Here is a 21,349-nt window from a genome sequence, read left to right as displayed (position 1 = left end):
GGAGTTGGGTTTTTAATACTAGCTGCTGATCTCTATTGAGGTCTGCCCTACTTGGCCATCCCTGGAGCATATCTTTCCTTCAGTGGCCTGCAGACAATTTCTGTTGACCGGTCATTGCAGAAGATAAGCATGTTCTTATCGTCTTTCTCACAGGATCCAAGGAAATCCATTTTGCCAGTTATGGGGCACTTCAAACTTTATCTTGAAAGCGCCTTCAGATATCCTAAGTTAAGAAGGACTTCTTGTACGATCCTGGGAATCACTTGAAATGAGCCCACCCCCCTCCATAGATTACATGAGTTAGTTGCCATGAATTTGCCAATGCAACCAGTTCATTATGCCCACAAATCTTTCATAGTATGTGGGAATGATCTTGGGAGATAAGAGGAAGAGCTGCAGATTAGGCAATGATCAGATCAGATATAGCCGAGCCCTTAGAAGGAATGAGGGCATGGCAAACATGTCATAGGGGACCCTCCCTAGCTTCCTGGGCGATAAAGGCGAGGGGAGGGGGAGAGTGTGGTGGAAAATAGTCTGGATTCCCAGAAGGCAGGGGCTGCATTCCAGAGGAACGAAACACAGCAAAGTTTAGACACCTTGCATGGAAGAAAGAGACTTAAGATAACTCCTCCCTAATAGCTTCCAGCGAATTACGTTTCATGGTGCAAGTCATCTGCTTCAACTTGGCAACGTTTCTGTCTGTGGCTGAGGAACAATAATGGAGACTGTTTGGAAGAACCTCCGTGTATCTATCTTAGCTTTTACAACCCGACAGAGACAGAGGTGTACTTTCAGTCCTACAGGATTCTGTTAATGTAACCTACAATAAAGTAAGATTTATAATGCCTTGGTAAGGCCACACTTGGAATTCAACATCCAGTTTTGGTTGCCACGATGTAAAAAAATATGTTGAGATGCTAGAAAGAGTGCATAGAAGAGCAACAAAGATGATTAGGGGACTGAAGGCTAAGACACAAAGAACGGTTGCAGGAATTGGGTATGTCTAGTTTAATGATAAAAGGACTAAGGGAGACATGATAGCAGTGTTTCAATATCTCAAAGGCTGCCACAAAGAAGAGGGAATCAAGCTATTCTCCAAAGCACCTGAAGGCAGGACAAGTAACAATGGATGGAGACTAATCAAGGAGAGAAGCAACCTAGAACTGAGGAGAAATTTCTTGACAGATAGAACAATTAATCAGTGGAACAACCTGCCTCCAGAAGTTGTAAATGCTCCAACACTGGAAGATTTTAAGATGCTGGATAACCATTTGTCTGAAGTGGTGGTGGGTTTCCTGCCTAAGCAGAGGGTTGGACTAGAAGACCTCCAAGGTCCCTTCTAACTTTGTTATTCTATTCTATTCTATTCTATTCTATTCTATTCTATTCTATTATTCTATTCTATTCTATTCTAAAGAGCTAGTCCTTGCATGGAAGAAAGAAACTTACGATAACTCCTCCCCAATAGCTGTGTTCCCTCCCATATTAGGGCATACCAGGGGTTGTGACACAATACATATATACATACATACATACATACATACATGTATGTATGTATGTATGTATGTATGTATGTATGTATTTATTTATGTATGTGTGTCACAACCCCTGGTATGCCCAAATGTAATACAGCCCAGGTTCGAATCCCAGTAAGGGTATGGCTAGCTGATGAGAGCTTAATAGCTTGAAATAGATCTATACTAGTCTCCCTTTATTTATTTATCAGCACAAATACAACACACATACACACACACACACACACACACACACATTCATTCCCAAAAAGTATATTTCACAGCAGTAAAAAGATGCTATCAGATTACATGTCAAACATAGAATATTTATTTCATTCTATTTTCACTTTTCCATCTAGTCAGTATAAATATAAATGTGGAATTCGGTTTTCTGAAATTCCCTCCTCTTTTAAGACAGAGACATGCAGCTCACAGAGAGCAATAAGGGTGCATTAGAAGAAAAAAGTATCCTGTTGCCATTATCAATTATTTATTTAACATAGCAATCTAAAAATTACTAAATTACTACTTACTAATCACTAGACTTAGCTACTTTTTTATTATCAACTTTCATATATCAACCTGTGTCCTTCCATTAGGCATATAGTCTTATTTCTTTTGCCATTTGTGGAATTAATCTTCTGTTTATTTCCTTAGTAAAGTTTTTATGGACATCTCTCCGCACCTAGTTACTTGTTGCATCTCTCGGGTAATCTCGGTGCCCACCATGGCAACAAGGTACATATTTGTGTTGGCTGGATGTGAGGAAGTTGGATATAAATAGTAAATGATTTAACAAATATTAATGATAACAATAATAATGAAATGATAAGAGATATAGTTAATGATATTCATATGTACTGGTTTAACATAAGGAATTTGGATATAAATTGCAAACAGTGACTTGGAAAAAAAAGGCTTAGAAATTTTGTTAATTAATCCTTATTTTGAATGTGTTATAAAGATGTAATGTTACTGGACATATGAAAGTTGATAACAAAAAAATTAACTAAGTTTTATAATTAGTAAGTAATAATTTAGTAACTTTTAGATTGCTATGTTAAATAAATAATTGATAATGGCAATAAGGTACACACACATGTGTTGGCTTGATAACAAGAAATTGGATATAAACAGTAAAGGATTTTCTGTTAACCAACGTTAACTATAACAATAAATAATGGAATGATAATGATAAGGGATATAGTTAATGATATACATATGTACTACCATCACAAAAGGAACTTGGACACAAATTGTAAACAGTGATTTGGGGAAAAAAAGGCTTAGAAACTTTTAACTGATCTTTATTTAGAATATGTTATAAAGGTGTTGAAAGAAATGTCCTTCTGGGTTCGGCTCCAAGTGGGGAAAAAGACACTGGAGACATGGAGGCTGCTTGGAAAAATGGTTTAATGGTGGACAGGACCACATGGCTTGAGTCCTGAACAGAAAAGGCGATCACATGCTTCAATGTTGGGGAGAAGAAGAGAAAGAGGAAGAGAAGCTGAGTCCCTGGTTTTATGCCCTCTCTGGCCTTTGATCTTGAGCTTGTATTCTGATTGGTTGTCAGACTCCCATGGGGCCATGCAGGGGCAACTTCTAGGCTGCGTTTTGAATCCAGGTTTGGTTGAGTTCTCAGATGCCATGTGGTGAGTTGGGTAAAGGGCCAATATTATCATGCCTTAATCCCATCCCCCTGGAGCCCAACTCTTTATTATGTAAAGGGACTGGCTTGGCCTTCTTAATGACCCATTGACAAAGTGGGTGGAGGCAGGAAGCTGCAGGGAGCTATTCTCAATTTAAAACATGTTTCTTCCTTTTCACATCCAGGGAAATATAATATTCTGCCTTCTCAATATTTCCTAGGATATTTCATTTTTCTGAGAGAGGGCTGGGTGATAACTTTCCACAAAGGCTTAAGGTTGGTTATTGGATGACTTTTGTAATAACTAATGAAATGCCATCAGGTGGTTGTGTTTTTAACTATGGATTATTTTAGGCAAAAGGACGTTAAAACAACTTTAGTTAAATGAGAATTATGCTATGTTGACAGTAAGATTCATAAAGAATTTTTGATATCTGATAGGAATATAACCAATGACTGTGGAAGAGATGCTTGAAAGTTATTGGTAACCAATCGACACACTTTCTACAAGATGTAACGTAAGATGATTCTTTTTTTGTGTTGTTTGTTTAATGAAAATTAAAAAAAACTTGCAAAAAAAGAAGAAAAGAAGTATCAGCTTTCCATGTCATTTTGTAGAAAGAAATCCCCAAAATCTTTGTATTGCTTAAGAAGTGGCTTTCCCTGGGCCATCATCCCACTGGAGCTTCAGCTCCAAGTCATTGAACAAACTGGGGAAAGGTCCATTGAGTTGATGAGGGTCCAGGATATTTGGGGAAATATCAAAAGGCTGAGGCTCACTTTTTAATCCCCGGCTTTCTTGAGCTTGACAGTCTGTGCTTTGGAATCGAAATGGATTGGAATGTAGAAAATTATCAGTCCAGGCTGAGAGACAGAAGGCAGGAGGTTCTCCTGTGCTGAGATCTTGAGGGAGGCTGTTGCAAGAAGAACGTGGAAACAAGGGAGGTGGTGGGACAGCTAACAGCAGAGAACCATCTCCCTCCAAGATAGTGTTTTGGCCAACTTCTAAGCTGGAAGGTAGAACTTCTGCCCGTTTTCTGTAGCTTCCTCCACTTCTATAAACTGTGGTAGGTCTCCATTCTCCCAGTCTTGGAGATTCTTGTGGTGGACCATTTGAGTTTTCCTGAAGTGGGAGATGCATGGTTTCTACCACCAACCCTTCCTTCTGATGAATTGTGGTCAACTCTTTGTTAGTCCTTTCTGGTCTCTGAGCTTTGTAGTGTCCATTGCTTATAAAAGAATCAAACTTAATCCCTTGGTTTGCCTTGTGGCTGTCCCCTTCAATGCATAATCCATACGTTAATGTGGAAGGATTGTCTCCTAGGATACGCGACCGGCTGTTCTTGATCACTTGTGGGGCATAACCAACTGAAAGACCATTCAAGGGTTGGTCAAGAGGCTGGAATGGTGGCATTTTGGATTGTTGCTGGTAAGATGTCACTGTTGGATTGAATAATTTTTGGTCTTCTCGCATGCCCTGGATGTGATGGCTAAACTCGGTTGAACACACCCCTGGTTGGATTATCTTGGATAAATCATAAGGACTCAGGGCATGCTCTACATTTAATAAGAGAGGTTGGAAACGGGAAATACTTTTGAAATCCTATCAAGGAGGAAGGTTCAGCATTAGATGCTAGTTCAGAAACTTATTTAAAAAGGTATGCAATTTAAAATTTAGATTATTGAATTAAAAGTTAACTTATCTTTCCAATTTGATTATTATATATTTATAAATTCAAAACTAAGTTCCAATTATATGTCTTTTCTCCAGGAATACTTATAACACTAGAGCAGTATTTTAAAACCTTGGCACCTTAACAATATGTGGACTTCAATATGAGATCATAATTCATAATTTATGAGCCAGGTTGGTCTAGTGCAGGGGTGTCCAAACTTGGGAACTTTAAGACTTGTGGACTTCAACTCCCAGAATTCCCCAGCTGGCCAGCCGGCTGGGGAATTCTGGGAGTTGAAGTCCACAAGTCTTAAAGTTCCCAAGTTTGGACACCCCTGGTCTAGTGATTAAAGCACCAGGCCAGAAACCAGAAGACTGTTCTAGTCCCACTTTAGGCATGAAAGCCAGCTGGATGACTTTGGACCAATCACTATGAGACTATGAGTACCAGTCCCGCTTTAGGCATGAAAGCCAGCTGGGTGACTTTGGGCCAATCACTATGAGACTGTGAGTACTAGTCTTGCCTTAGGCATGAAAGCCAGCTGGGTGACTTTGGACTAATCACCAGGAGACTGTGAATTCTAGTCCCACTTTAGGCATGAAAGCCGATTGGATAACTCTGGGTCATGACTCTCTCTCTCAATGCAACTCACCTGTTGTGCGAAAAATAGGAGGAGGAAGGAATATTGGGTATATTCCCCACTTTGAGTTATTTATAAAAAATTATGTAGGTGAAAAAAGACAGATGAAAAAATAATGGAGACTTTTATAGTAATTGAAAATTACATACCAAAGATGTGGGCTGCTGAATGGTGTGTTGTTTAACATACTTATACATGAAGTATAATCCAGTTCCACAGGTAAATATGATTGTAAATATAATCATTCCAAACAGATATGGCAGCCAGGTGTTATCTATGGACAGAAGGCACAAATTAATTAGTCAGTATGAAGTCACAGGGAAGAAACAAAAATGAGTTGCCCACATCTTCTAGGGCAGGATTGAGAATAATCATCTTTCTATCTGTATTTAAAGGAACCCATAATTTGGATGATCAAAACATCCTCAGTTATATGGGAATAAGAAAGAAAATCAAGATCAATCAAAGATGGCCAAGAAAAGGCTACATTCAGGCATAACCTTCTAATCTAGATTTAGATCAATGAGAGTCATTCTTACAGGTAAGTCAAATAATTCTCACCTTGTTCCCACTTGTTTCATTTTCTATCTTGCAAATGCCTCATAAAAATGGACGGGGACAAACAAAAACAGTAGCAAAAAAGAAATGCTAAAAATAAACCATGATTTTTATTCAGATATAATGACAGATCGTGATTAGAAAATAACACGGATTATTGCCGTAAATAGTCACTTGTTGATAAAAATGAGCCATGGTTTCTTTTTAAGAATGGGTCTAACATGGCAAGCGAAACCAGGCCAAGCAGGTTAGGGCTGTATGTTCACAACAGAACAATTCTGTTTGCTAATCCAGATTTGAATGTTAGCATGTCTGATGTCACAGTTCAGTCCTTGAGAATCATCTTGATAGTAATAGCAATAACATTTAGACTTATATACAGTTTTACAGTGCTTTACACCCCTCTCTAAGCGGTTTACAGAGTCAGCATATTGACCCCAACAATTTGGGTCCTCATTTTACCAACCTCGGAAGGATGGATGGCTGAGTCAACCTTGAACCGGTCAGAATTGAACTCCTGGCAGTGAGCAGAGTTAGCCTGAAATACTGCATTCTAACCACTGGGAGGGAGGGAGAGAGGGTTCCTGACTGTAGGGGGCGGTGCTCATCCCCGTTTCAAAGCCGAAGAACCAGTGCTGTCCGAAGACGTCTTTGTGGTCATGTGGCTGGCCTGACTAAATGCCAAAGGCACACGGAGTGCTGTTACCTTCCCACCAAAGGTGGTTCCTATTTTTCTATTGCATTTTTTTTTTGCATGCTGTTGAACTGCTAGGTTGCCAGAAGCTGGGACAAGTAACGGGAGCACTAGGGATTCGAACCGCCGAACTGCTGACCTTTCGGATTGACAAGCTCGGTGTCTTAGCCACTGAGCCACCACATCCCTATGTTACATCTTACAAACATACAACCTGTACATCTGAACAGCTTACAAATGAACTGTTGTAAGTTGAGGACTACTTGTATTTATGGCCATTGGGCAGGAGTGTCCTTGAGATGATGCATTTCATGCAGATATCCAGGGAACCTTCTGAGGGGCCCATTCCATTGCAATACGATGCCAACTGCTTGGACTGTTAGCAAACTTTGAAGTGTTTTTAATTCAGGAAAACAAAATAGCTCTGCCGAAGATCAAATTGGGCATCAGAACCATACCTGATAACGTCTTTACTCGAAACACAAAGGCTGTGCTGATTTTGTCAAGATGTCGGATGTGTATTGTTCCATTATATTCCGTATTGGGTTCCAAGTCAGGGATGATAAATTCTGTATTATTTTCAATTTTTTTCCACTAAGGCAAGAAAGAGAAAGATGCATTTTCCAAAATCAACTGAAAGTCCACACAACAGAGGGAGCTTCTATGGGGCAGTGGGTAATTTTGGATCCCTGATTCTAGCAGGGGTGGGCTTCAAAAGTTTTAGCAAGGGGTTCTCTGCCCGGTTGCTGGGTGGGCGTGGCCATTGTGGGCATGGCCTAGTCGGCCTCCTATACTACGGTGGGGGGAGGTTTTTTGCCCTCCCCAGGCTCCGGAGGCCCTCTGGAGGCAGAAACGGCCCATTTCCAGGCATCCGGAACTTATGGGAGGCACATTTCTTGCCCCCCTTGAGCCTCTGCACGTGCCCTGCAGTTATCTGCATCCAAAATGGGCTGAGTGGGGACACCTGGGAGGGGCAGGGTGGGCAGGGCCAGCCAGGAGTGGAATTTGGGGGTTCTCCAAACCATGGACGTGCAGTCACGGGAGGCAGGGGAGGCAGAGCCTCACCTTTCTTCATGAAATAATAGTATATAATATTATATACTATATATATATATATATATATAATATTGTAATATTATATACATCCGTCCGGCCGCACCCGGGAGCTGCGGAGGCAGAAATGTTGTCGGCGCTCCCAGATGACGAAGCCACGAAAGCGACTGGGTCGCTGGGGAACGACCCAGTCACTTTCGTGGCTTTGTCATCCGGGAGTGCCAACGACATTTCTGCCTCCGCAGCTCACGGGCGCGGCCGGACAGAGGTAGCCAGCAACCCACCCCTGGATTCTACTATGGCTAGTACAGCTCCCTGATCCAGCCCATGACCTCGTCTTAATAATAATAATAATAATTTTTATTTGATTAGCCGCAACCCTCTCCCGAAGGACTCGGGGCGGCATACAATCAAAACAAATAAAAATACACATAAGACAAACATATATACAAAAAGAACAGAGACATATACATATGTGCATGGAGGAGAGTTGACTTATAAGTGAAAGGCAATTAAAAACACAATTTAAAATCCCCTTAAATAAAATTACTAAATTAAAAAACCCATCAGGAGCGATACGAAGTTATGGTTGAGCCAGGCCAGCTATTTGGAAAAGGTGGGTCTTGAGCTTGACACGGAAGGAGCGGAGGTCAGTAGTGGTCCTAATATCCGGGGGGAGGTCATTCCACAGGGCTGGGCCCGCCACAGAGAAGGCTCTGCTCCTAGGCGCCGCCCCATGGCACTGTCTGGTGGACGGCACCTGGAGAAGTCCCTCTAATCCAAAGAAGGTCTTCTTTGACCTCTCCCCTTCCTCTAATCCTGTTTTTATTTACCAGGCCAGGCCCCCAATTTCCCCCTTGCTTAGCCTCCCTACATCTGGTACATGCATCATAAAAAGAGGATGGGGCTTCAACTGTATTATTTCTATAATTTTAAACTGTTTACTCTTAAATTATTCTGATTTTAGTGTTAATTTTCTTTATTATATTGTACCTAATGTACCTCTGAGGCAGAGGTGGCATTCAGCAGGTTCTGACCAGTTCTGGAGAATCGGTAGTAGAAATTTTGAGTTTGGGGAACCAGCAAATACCACCTCTGACTGGGTCTGCCCCCATTTATTCTCTGCCTCCCGAGTCCCAGCTGATTGGGAGGGAATGGAGATTTTACAGTATCCTTTCCCTGGAATGGGGAGGGAATGGAGATTTTACAGTATCATTCTCTTGGAGTGGGATGGGAATGGAGATTTTACAGTGTCCTTCCCCTGGAATGGGCAGGGAATGGAGATTTTATATTATCCTTCCCCTGCCATGCCCACCAAGCCATGCCCACAGAACAGGTAGTAAATTTTTTTGAATCCCACCACTTCTCTGAGAGAGATAAGCAGTTACAAACATGAAAAATAAACAAACAAACAGATAAATACATAAATAATAGGAGGGGTCCCCATTTTCACCTTTTTTTAACATTCTGAAGATACCCCTGCATGATCCAATTCCTTTTAAAGTTTATTGGACATAGGTTTTTGACTGTAATAAAGCTTGATTTTGATTTATGCTTATTGTATCATGTGCCTTAAAGGTAAGTCAGTAATCATTCGTTATAACCCTTTCTTACCTTCGACCGAGTTTTTGCGCAGAACATTATTATTTCGTACTGGAACTTAATATCAAGTTGTTTGAAAATGTCCACTACGGTCAGAGGAGAGTTATTTTTATCCTTGAAAGGTGTGTAAGGAGGCTGAATAACAAACTTGATGGACCGAATGCTGGGTGTATATTTGACATCAATATTCTTAATATTAACTGAAAAAAAAGAAGGAAGGAAGGAAAGAAGGAAGGAGAGAATTTTTTTCAGATGGATGATAAATTGTAGTGTAGCATCTGAGTTTAATTGTTTTCTTGCAGACATTTCATGACCCAATTAGGTAATGTCTTCATGCTAGAAGGGAGTAGGATTAACAGAGAGCAAACCCTGCTCCCTTCTAGTACTAATGAGGTTACCTAGTTGGATCATGAAAGTAGGTTGGGCAAATCCAACCCATTTACCAAGTGTGTGTTTCCTTGGGCCAAACCAAAAGATGACTTCATTCACACAAGCCACTTAACCAGTTATCACTCTCTGGAATCACCCCATATATTGGACTATACTGTGTTTCCCCAAAAATTAGATAGGATCTTATTTTCTTTTGACCCCCTGAAATAAGCACTTGGCCTTATTTTTGGGGAGGTCTTATTATTTTTGAGCTGCTGCAGGCGCCCCACCTTTTTGGAAGAAATGCAAATCAGCTGGCAATTTTAAGTATTAGAAACCATCCTAGCTGATCAATAAAGCAAAAGTATCGGAAGGGATAATAAAAATGGAAGCAATAAACAGCTGTTTGACAAATGGAAACTGACTCAGTAGAAATACTAATTCCGCCTGTCATGGAGAGTTTGACTGGGAGGTGTCCTCTTGAGGAAAAGATGATACTCTTAGCAGGCTACATGCCATGAACAGACACACTGGAGATCCAGAATTCTCCCTGCTCCCAGCACAATTCTGTTCTGACCGAGGCTTCCCAAGAGCCTAAAGCAAACTCCTGGTCCCGACAAAAACTCCTTTTATTAATTTACTGTGAATTCTGCCAATTCACATCCAGCAAAGGGAATAGGGAGGATTTACAGTCACTGACCTTATCTGGTTTGGAGAGGAGACAGGCCGATATTTGCAAAACTTGACAAGGAGTCTTGGAGAGTCATGAACCAATTAAGCAAACTAATAGTCTCCTGCAAACTCCCCTCCCCTTTCGCTCCTCTTTTATTTCCTCTGGGATGGGCCATTCACTGTCCACCTGTGGCTTTACTCCCAAGTCGACCCCTGTTCTTTAGCTGTTCTCTTTGTCTGGCAACTCTGTGCATGTGCACACTGGGAAAAGGCTCCAGCTGTTCTTCTGCTTCACTAATGTCTGACTCTGAAGGCAGCTGATAACTGGCATACGGCTCTGGCCCCCTCTCTGCCTCCGACACAGAGCCCTCATCAGAGCCTTCCCCAGACTCCAGGACTGGCCCATGTTCCTCCCCAACCTCCTCATTGTCTGCCAGAACAAATTCATGAGAAGCACTTACTGTCTTCACGAGGACATAATCTCGAGGACCTGAACCAGTCGGAGATGCAACAGTTGGGGACCACAGCTCTCACTTCAGCAAGATAATGTTCGGTGAAATTTTCAGTCTCATGAGTGAGATTGCAGACATTCTGGGTGATATTTTGGCACTCAGGTTTACTCTGCCAGATCTGGTCACCATACCTGTGAGCGGACCAGACAATTATTCATGATAGGCTTTGCACGTGATATACAGGTGTAGACCAGGAACTGGTGGATGGCATCCAAGATGATTAAAAGATAAAGTAGATATAGGCCAAGGTAGGTGACTCCCAATCCTGAATTTACCAAAGCTGAGCTATGGGACAGAAGGTGCAGCCTTCTGGTGGCTTGACCCATGGCACAACGAATGTCATCATCACCCCACCACATCTTGTAGAAACTATACGTTTGCACCCCATGCAGACATTAAATCTAATCAATTTGGTTGAGTTCACACAACACACGTACACTCATACCAAAATTCGTTTTGGTATGTTTTGTGCATTCATTTGTCTATCTGTCTGTCTGTCACTAGCAATCTCGGATGAATAAGTAAATATGCTTCTTTTCCCAGTCTTTGGATGTAATGAAATAATAGCTTAGTTAATTTTGACTATGGCAGTATTTCCCAGCCTTGGCAACTTTAAAATATGTAGATTTCAACTCCCAGAATTCCCCAGCCAGCATTCCAGCAGTGGAAGTCCACATATCTTTAAAGTGGCTAAGGTTGGGAAACAATGGGTTATGGTTTCAGGGTGGAATGCATGAGGTAGGCTTATGGTCTGGAAATGTCTGAGTGAATCATAGAATTCTGGCCTATATAATTTCCCTGTGCTAGACAAGTTGTTGTTTTTCCTAAAGAGCATGCTAGAAATCTTCCAATACTATCATGTTTTCTGGTTCAGAATTCCAAAGGTGTAAATTAGGGGTGGGTTCCGGCAGGCACTACTGTCAGTTTGCTCGTGGGTGCACTGCATGTGTGCTTCGTGGACTTGATGCGCACTTTGCACTTGATGCGCACTGCACATGCATGCACAGTGCAATAGAATTTGTTCCGTGCATGCGCAGAAGCAAAAAACAAGATGGCGGCACATATGGCGCCGCCCGGAGAACTGATTTGGGGGCATTGTAAGCCTGGGTCGCTGCCGTTCCAGCGACCCAGGCTGCCAAACTACTACCCGTTCAGCCGAACCGGTCCAAACTGGTGTAAATGTTACAATAAGGTTGATGACACTGAACCTCTCCAGCAACAGCACCCAGATAAGCAGATAAGCAGGGATTAACACCAGACAAACAAACATAAAACAGTTCCCGAGTTGAGAAACTACCAAGGACACTACAACTACCACTCCCATCAACAGGCAGGGCAAGCTGCTCTATATAAATAGGGTGTAAACCCACACTCATTCACACTGGTGATGTTACCTAATTGGGTATTGAAGCAGCTGCAAACAAGCAAACAAGCTCAAACAACACCGAGGGCTTCACATAGAGACATGCTTTGTTACAGCCCTTTCCCTAAAATAATGTATCATCATCATCATCCATTCAAAATTATAATAGCCATCCAACACCAAAGGACTTTGGGCAGTGTTTAATTGGTGAACTGCACCGTGCCATTTAGAGAGCAGTACATTTTGAATAGCTTAAAAGTTTGGTTCAAATTACTACCCCCCCCCCCCTCATTTCAACCCTGAGCTACAAATATTCTCCTTTGTGGGGTTAATCAAGCATATCTAGAGGAGAGTCCCAGCAGGGCAAACAACATTTGAACTTTTCATCACAGTGCAGAACTAACTGCCCTTAGCCCAAAAGGTTAATGGTTGCTTTGAAGGGAAGGAAACCATATTTGCTTTGGAATTAAAATAAAGTATATATACTTAGAGTATTTGGCATACTCACTGAATAAAGAAAGCCCATGGAAGGCAGAGGTTACTTTTAGACCAACATTAGCTTCCCCAAGCCACACTGTTATCCCCTTATAGTTTCTCAAGGATACAAGCCAGAGTTCAAATCACAGAACTTCTTATTCTAAGCCAAAGAAAGGTATAACTTCAGCTGCTTTCAGCACAAGTAGAGATTATTTATGATATCTACCTTTAAGCAAGAATTGTTGTTTTAGAACCTATCAAGCAGAATAACAGAATAGCAGATCAATTGAATAAAGAATAACAGACTAACAGAGTTAAAAGGGACCTTGGCAGTCTTCTAGTCCATATAAAGCAGCAGATAAGCAGACTAATGATTTAGCTACTTCACTTGCTGGAAAAAGTCTGGGTGGACTATACTATCTTCGTTTTTAGAGTTGAAATTTTAATGGATATCTTTCATCCACTCTTCGTAAGTTTGGATTTGAATTCAGAACCGAGGTCAAATTGGGTGCATGTGTTCCTTAGGGGTTTCTCCATCATGTTAGAACCGATGAAGACCCTGACTGGGAACAGATAACAGGGTCAGCCAAGGAAGCTACAAATTTAGCATTGCATTTGCACAGTATCTTAAACTGGGCTAGTTCTGATTCTCTATCTGTGCATATACGGGGAATTTAGTGTTGTGTGACTTCCACATACGGTAGTTTAATTTATGATTTAGTGAAGTGTAGGCTAGAGCAGGACACCATAGTGGTAATTGGCATAATTCAAAAACTGAATGTGTTGCAAGTCACAGTGGCTGAGAAAAGAGGAAGGTTAATCATTAGAAACATTTTAAGGTCATTGTCCACTGATTTTTAGCAATGGATTATTGATATGTCTTTGGGGGGAAATGTTGAGCTTTCTTTTTGAACATGGAGATAAGAAAAGGGTTTTTTAATAAGTTGTTCAAATTTCCTGAATTCCCTATCTGATTATTTACATTAATGCACTCTTCTTCTCTTTAAAAAATCCACTTACGATGCAATAGTGTATTGGTTGCTATTAACATGTGACTTTACATTTCATAATCCTGTATGATGCAGTAAAGCTTTATACTGAAGGGCAGGGATTGAGTTTCATTTAAAAAATTTCCTCTTGAATCTGCACACAACCTAACGTTGTATGACATCAGTTGACACAACACTTACCACTGTTTACCAGCAGTCCTCAAGTTACAGAGTTTGTTTAATAACAATTCAAAGTTACAAATTGCATTGAAAAAAGAGAAAACTAACAGCGGGAGTGACTCATTTAGCAATATAATGAGCTCCACACAACAAACATGAACAACAGCACAAAGTATAAGGATACACTGAACTTGTTCATGTTTGACCTACAATATCAGAGATCACCAATTGACTGTCAGCTGCCTGTCATTCCTAAGTGGACATGCAAGAAAGATCGTAAAATGTCAAAATTCACTTCACAAATGTCTCACTTAGCAACAGAAATTTTGCACTCAATTGTTTGTGGTTGTTAGTTGAGGACTACCAGTACCCTATTTGAAATACCCATGGATTCAGCTCATACAATACATTCCACAAAGTTTTATGAAAAAGCAAAGCATCCTTACACCTTATACCGGACATCGTAGAGCGTGCCTGGAGATGTTTCCCCCTTAATCTTCCATGTGAGGATATTTTCAAAGTTTGTGGACCGAAAAGTTGTTTCTTGAATGACCGGTGATCTTTCTCCCAGTGAATTTCCTGCAAGGAAGCATGAACAAATATTCAAGATCAGCTTTGATAGAAAATTCAGTTATAATTCTTTGTTTCCATGAAAGTCACCGCTTTCTCTTATCTGAAATCTGCAGCAATGGGTCTCAGAATGCGTAACAAGAAACACAGAAGAAAAGAGGCATGTCTTAGGATATCCCAGAAGAATTATAACTGAGTATAAATTGTATGTGGAATTTGGTGGGCTATATTGGACCCATTTGGTAAGATTATGGTTCAGCATATTGTGCAAATACCTTCAAAAGGTCCAACCAGGGGTGGGTTTCATCCGGTTCAGACTGGTTCGGACGAACTGGATGCTAACTTTACATCTGGTTCACCAAACCGGTAGTTGAAAGGACTGGCTGGCCCCGTCCACCCCTCCCCTCCCAGGAGTCTCCACACGGCCCATTTTGGATGCCAGGTAAGTGCAGGGCCTATGCAGAGGTTCTGGGACGGTGAAAAATGGGCCTCCCAGAAGTCCAGAAACGGACTCGTTTCCAGCCTCTGGAGGGCTTCCGGAGCCCAGGGGAAGCCATTTTTGCCCTCCCAGAGGCTCAACAAAACATCCCCTCCATGGTGCAGGAAACCGAGTAGGTGTCAGATCTCATATTTCTACAGCTACTGTGTGAAATGCGCACGTTCATAGCCTGCCGCAGCACCTTGTCGGTGGATGTGATTTATGACACAGACAGAAGGGAGGGGGATACAGGGGTAAAGTTCAGACACCATAAAGCGGATATTAGTTTCGGCTCGCAGAAGAACATGCCAAAATGTTGATCCTAATAAATGAATGGATTTCTTTTGAACTTTGTCTCGAGGCTCATAAATTAATTAGGTCATCTTTTGGAAACTTTGCATTTAGCTTATCAGTGAGATGGCCTAATCTGAGAATGAGTGTCTGAGCCTGTCATATTTGGGCATCTCCTCAGACTCACTCCAGGAGAGGTTTCAGATCTCCTAAATTCTGTTCCTTCTCATCTACGGAGATTCCCAGTCATCCAAGTCATGGTTGTCCAAAGGCAACTGGACTTTCTTGGGTTTTTTTCTTTTCCTCCCTTGAAAATATTTTGCTTCTCATCCAAGAAGTTTCTTCAGTTCAAAACTTCAGAACTGTTTTCAACGGGGGAAAGGGGAAAAAACAACAACCAAGAAAGTCCAGTACCTTTTGAAAAGCACCTTCGGGATGTCTGCTTTTTTTCCTTTTTGTATTTCTTAAGATAGGTTTTCCATTTGTGAGCAGAGATTAATAAGTTAAAAAAAAAACTCCTGATCCCTTGATGTTTCTTATTAGGTGGTTTCACAAAAGACATCAAATCAGGACAATTGGAAGACAAACTGTTAGCTGGGAAGATTTATTAGCCTGGTGTGCCTTGCCAAATTAGAACCATCGATAAGTGAGGAGGGGCACCCATAGGACCCCTTACAAAGGTAGGGAATCACTTTATATACCATTCAAACCTATTGGACTGCGTTCTTTCGTTGATTAGCATCATTTGACTCATCTCTCATCCAGTGGTGGGATTCAATTTTTTTTACTACTGGTTCTGTGTGCATGGCTTGGTGGGCACGGCAGGGGAAGGATACTGTAAAATCTCCATTTTCTCCCCACTCCAGGGGAAGGATACTGTAAAATCTCCATTCCCTCTCCACTCCAGGGGAAGGATACTGTAAAATCTCCATCCCCACCCCACTCCAGGGGAAGGATACTGTAAAATCTCTATTCTCTCCCCACTCCAGGGGAAGGATACTGTAAAATCTCCATTCCCTCCCCACTCCAGGGGAAGGATACTGTAAAATCTCCATTCTCTCCCCACTCCAGGGGAAGGATACTGCAAAATCTCCACTCCCTCCCCACTCCAGGGGAAGTATACTGTAAAATCTCCATTCCCTCCCCACTCCAGGGGAAGGATACTGTAAAATCTCCATTCTCTCCCCACTCCAGGGGAAGGATACTGCACAATCTCCATTCCCTCCCCACTCCAGGGGAAGGATACTGCAAAATCTCCATTCCCTCCCCACTCCAGGGGAAGGATACTGCAAAATCTCCATTCCTTCCCCACTCCAGGGGAAGGATACTGTAAAATCTCCATTCCCTCCCCACTCCAGGGGAAGTATACTGTAAAATCTCCATTCCTTCCCCACTCCAGGGGAAGGATACTGCAAAATCTCCATTCCCTCCCCACTCCAGGGGAAGTATACTGTAAAATCTCCATTCCTTCCCCACTCCAGGGGAAGGATACTGTAAAATCTCCATTCCCTCCCCACTCCAGGGGAAGGATACTGTAAAATCTCCATTCCCTCCCCACTCCAGGGGAAGGATACTGCACAATCTCCATTCCCTCCCCACTCCAGGGGAAGGATACTGTAAAATCTCCATTCCCTCCCCACTCCAGGGGAAGTATACTGTAAAATCTCCATTCTCTCCCCACTCCAGGGGAAGGATACTGCAAAATCCCCATTTCCTCCCAATCAGCTGGGACTCGAGAGGCAGAGAATAGATGGGGGCGGAGCCAGTCAGAGGTAGTATTTACCGGTTCTCTGAACTACTCAAAAGTTTTGCTACCGGTTCACCAGAACTGATCAGAACCTGCTGAATACCACCTCTGCTCTTATCTAGCAAACATGCTCAGTAGCTTTGTTATGTGCCATGTAATATTTCATAGCATGCCTTTATACACTTATACAAGATCATTATATATATATGATCTTGTCATCCTCTTATTAAGTAGGTGTGGTTTTCAGAGTCAACTGAGGCATGATGAGTTTGCAAGTTACTTAGATTCAAATCTTTGGACAGTCCCCTTCTTCAGCCACTTTGAAGCAGTTCTTATCAAAATCCATATTCCACAAAGAGAACCTTCTGTGTCACTTCAAAGAACTAGAAACATTAATCAAAGAGACTGAAAACATTACTCAGCGGGCTCCCCCTCTCCTGTTTCCTTCAGCACAATGCTTCTTTAAGGTTGACCTGATTAGCAATACTACAGCTTAGCATGTAGGGAAAACAGCCCATATGACTGTAAAATCGTATATGTATATGTATATGTATACGTATACGTATACCAGTGGTGGGTTCCTGCCGGATTGTACAGGATTGTGCGCTCCCTTTCGGCGCTAAACCCGGAAGTACGGTCTTGCCCCGCCCCTGGCGACGGGACGACGCTTGCCTGCGCTCCACCAGCTCGGCTGGGACCGGAGACGTTTCCTCAGCGGAGCGGAGCGCCTGAAAGGGACGCAGGCTCAGCCTGCCAGGCTGCCACCGCTCCACTGAAGACATTGCTGAGCAGAGAAACGTCTGCGGTCCCAGCCGAGCTGGTGGAGCACAGGCAAGCGTCGTCCCGTCGCCAGGGGCAGGGCAAGACCGTACTTCCGGGTTTAGCGCCGAAAGGGAGAGCGTGATCCGGTGTGATCCGGTGTGATCCGGCAGTAACCCACCACTGACGTATACGTATATGTAAATGTATATGTATATGTATATGCATGTATGTATTTGTGTGTGTGTGTGTGTGTGTGTGTGTGTTTGCATAACTCTGGAACGCCTTGAGCAATTTCAACCAAACTTGGTACACAGATGACTGACTCTCTGGGAAAAAAACACTGTGGAGGGTAGAATACCCCAATACCCCTCGGTGTGTGTGTTTTGTTAAGATACAGCCTGTTGTGCCTTAAAATGGCTTCTATTGTACTGCTGTAAAATGGCTTCTACTGTGCAGTGCAGTGGAGTTGTCATGGTAACGGCTTCACAGTACTCCACAAGGGGGTCCCTCTGGTAAGGGGGAAAATCCAACATTAGAAATTACCTTTGGTCCGGACATTTTCCCCCTATAAATAAATATATGGGCAACACGGGGTAATCAGCTAGTAATGTATAAACCATGGGTGAACTGTATAACCAGGTCAAGTATGTGTTTGTTTGATTCTCATTTCTAAACCTCTTTGCATGGCTTTTAGCCTCAACCCTTTCCTGCGTGCCGAGAACAAAACATTGACTAGGATGGGGGTGAGAGTGGCGTTTGTGTGACTTCTGAAGATTAATCAGAGGTCCTTTTGATAAAATGGCCTATTTAGTTACATTTAAGACAGGATAGTTTCTTAAGTTTGATACAGCCAGATCAGAGGTAGTGGAATCGGTAGTGGAAATCACAGGTGGCTCTTCTCCACCTGCCCCGGCTCTACGCCATCCCATTTAGGCCATTCCCCCCCCCCCAAAAGCGCATGCATGGAAGGATGTGCACATGTGCAGAGATGGCGGAGGTAGGGAAGGTAAGAGAATACCCCTCCTGAGCCAGATTATCAGAAAGATAGTGAGGAGGGGAGCACAGCTTTCTCAGGAAAACAACAACAAACTGCAGATTAGAGTTACAGAAGGTAGTAAACATACATGGAAAATAAAAATCGCAAGGAAATCGTTAACATGAAAGGTGAGAAAACTGCCAGGATAATGGGACAATTTCCATGGGATGGAGATAAACAGAAAAAAGCAAGGTAATTGCAGACCCTCTCAAGCAAGCCCGGTGATGGGGCAAAAAGGAAGTAAAAGATCTGAGAGCCAATGATTTATGACTGTACATGCCTTTAAAGGGACGGTAAGAACTGTACAAAAGATTGAAATGGGCAACATGCTTGATTTGGAAACTATCCCCGAGCATCAATTATTCTTTGCAAAAGAACAATTGCAAAATAAAGCTTTGCAAAGATCTGTGTGGTGCAACTCAATTGGGCAGAGTACATCGGGCTAAGAACCGCCAGCATTCCTGGGATAACAATCTTGGAAGAAATCTCTGGCACTAGAAGACAACTTCAGTCACTTGCTGTTCTCGGCTTTTTACAGTCACCAAAATAGCAATCAGCAAACCAAGTAGTGTATTGCTTAGGCACTGGATCGCTACCCTTTGAATTGTAAAAGTGAACAAACAAGGCTGGGGTTTCGGGCACTTCCTAGAATGGAATATAAGAACTGGGCTTTATCATGCTTAAATTATCCAATCTCAATCAACCCATAGAACAGAAGTTGCCTTCAGAAGGGGTGGGAGCTTCATCACTGGAAGCTTTCAAGAAGAGACTGGACTGCCATTTGTTAGAAATAGTGTAGTGTCTCCTGCTTGGGTGGGTGGGGGGTGATGTTGGACTAGATGACCTACAAGGTCCCTTCAAACTCTGTTAATCTGTCATCTTAAATTACCTGGCTGAGAAGTATAGTGACCTTCAATCCTTCATCTCAATCCACATGGGAAGAGCATTCTGAGTTGCTTTTCCATACAAGAATTAAACAAGTTTTAAACATATGTTTAAACAACAGAGGGATAGAATCAAGATCACGTGAAGTGTTAATACCACTTTATAAGGCCTTGGTAAGGCCACACTTGGAATACTGCATTCAGTTTTGGTCGCCACGATGTAGAAAAGATGTGGAGACTCTAGAAAGAGTGCAGAGAAGAGCAACAAAGAGGATTGGGGGTTTGGAGACTAAAACATATGAAGAACGCTTGCAGGAACTGGGTATGTCTAGTTTAATAGAAAGAAGGACTAGGCGAGACATGATAGCAGTCTTCTAATATCTTAGGGGTTGCCACAAAGAAGAGGGAGTCAAACTATTCTCCAAGGCACCTGAGGGTAGAACAAGAAGCAATGGGTGGAAACTAATCAAGGAGAGAAGCAACTTAGAACTGAGGAGAAATTTCCTGACAGTTAGAACAATTAATCAGTGGAACAGAAGTTGCCTCCAGAAGTTGTGAATGACCCAACACTGGAAGTCTTTAAGAAGATGTTGGATAGCCATTTGTCTGAAACGGTATAGGGTTTCCTGCCTAGGCAGGGGGTTGGACTAGAAGGCCTCCAAGGTCCCTTCCAACTCTGCTATTGTATTATTGTATTATTGTATATGGCAGGGGGCGATGCAAATAAGATAGAGGTAGTCCTTGTCTTACGACCACAATGGAGGCCAACATTTCCGTTGCTAAGCGAGACAGTTGCCTTACTTTCTGACCTTTTTCCACAATTTTTAGCAATCACTGCCGTTGTTAAGTGAATTGTGTGGTTGTTAAGTGAACTGGATCCACTTTGCTTGTTGGAAGCCAGCTAGGAAGGTTGGTGAACACATGAACCTGGAACAATGGCGCAACTGTCATATGCACCGAAAAAAATGACTGACGACCATTTTTTCCACTTACATCTATTGCAGCATCCCCGCAGTCACGTGATCAAACTTCAGAAGCTTGGCAACTGGCATGTATTTATGACGGTTGCAGTGTCCCAGGAACATGTGATTCCCCCTTTGCCATCTTCTGACAAGCAAAATCAATGGGGAAGCGAGATATGCTTAACAACCGTGTTACTAACTTAACAACTGCATTGATTCGCTTAACAACCGTGGCAAGAAAGGCTGTAAAATGGGGCAAGACTCACTTAACAATTATCCCGCTAAGCAGTGGAAATTGGGAGTCGACAGGAAGTTCTTCAGCTGGACAGATGTGGGGGTGGAGGAAGGGGCTCTCAAGAGCCTCACAGGAACCCTGTCTGACAAACCAACTCTGAGGTCCGTTTGGACCAGAAACCTAGGGGGGCGTGAAGAAGACAGTGTCTCATCAGACCCAGGGGGAGGCAACAGATCCCTCGCAGGTCGGAGATTTGTCTTTTGAATTGGAGTCAGGGCGACAGCCTATAAATATGGCTGACAAGATGATGAACTTCTTGTCAAAGCAAAAGGAATAGGAGGGTTTGGAAGAGATGAACGGCCGCTCAGTTGTAGTCATAACCCGAGGTCTACCTGTGCTTAAATACTATTTCCCACTACATGGGAAATTCTGCCCTA

At 42.5% G+C, this 21,349-nt stretch overlaps 1 protein-coding gene across 2 annotated transcripts in view; it reads right to left on the bottom strand.

Annotated features, from left to right (window-relative positions):
* Positions 1-1,826: 1,826 nt before the first annotated feature.
* IL22RA1 (interleukin 22 receptor subunit alpha 1) overlaps positions 1,827-21,349 on the bottom strand; it is a 34,891-nt gene continuing 15,368 nt past the window's right edge. For both annotated transcript variants that reach the window (XM_081961940.1, XM_081961939.1), the window contains exons 2-7: positions 14,394-14,526; positions 10,888-11,069; positions 9,398-9,585; positions 7,189-7,324; positions 5,628-5,752; positions 1,827-4,765 (exon numbers count right to left, since the gene is read on the bottom strand). In XM_081961940.1, coding sequence (XP_081818066.1) covers positions 3,809-4,765; positions 5,628-5,752; positions 7,189-7,324; positions 9,398-9,585; positions 10,888-11,069; positions 14,394-14,526 — 1,721 coding nt within the window. In that variant the 3' untranslated portion in view covers positions 1,827-3,808. The remainder of the gene's footprint in view (positions 4,766-5,627; positions 5,753-7,188; positions 7,325-9,397; positions 9,586-10,887; positions 11,070-14,393; positions 14,527-21,349) is intronic.

The sequence above is a fragment of the Natrix helvetica genome (genome assembly GCF_964273705.1).
Source record: "Natrix helvetica genome assembly, chromosome: 9".
In the NCBI taxonomy this organism is placed as follows: domain Eukaryota; kingdom Metazoa; phylum Chordata; class Lepidosauria; order Squamata; family Natricidae; genus Natrix; species Natrix helvetica.
The sequence above is the reverse complement of the archived record's forward strand: the minus strand, read 5'-3'. Positions and strand labels throughout refer to the sequence as shown.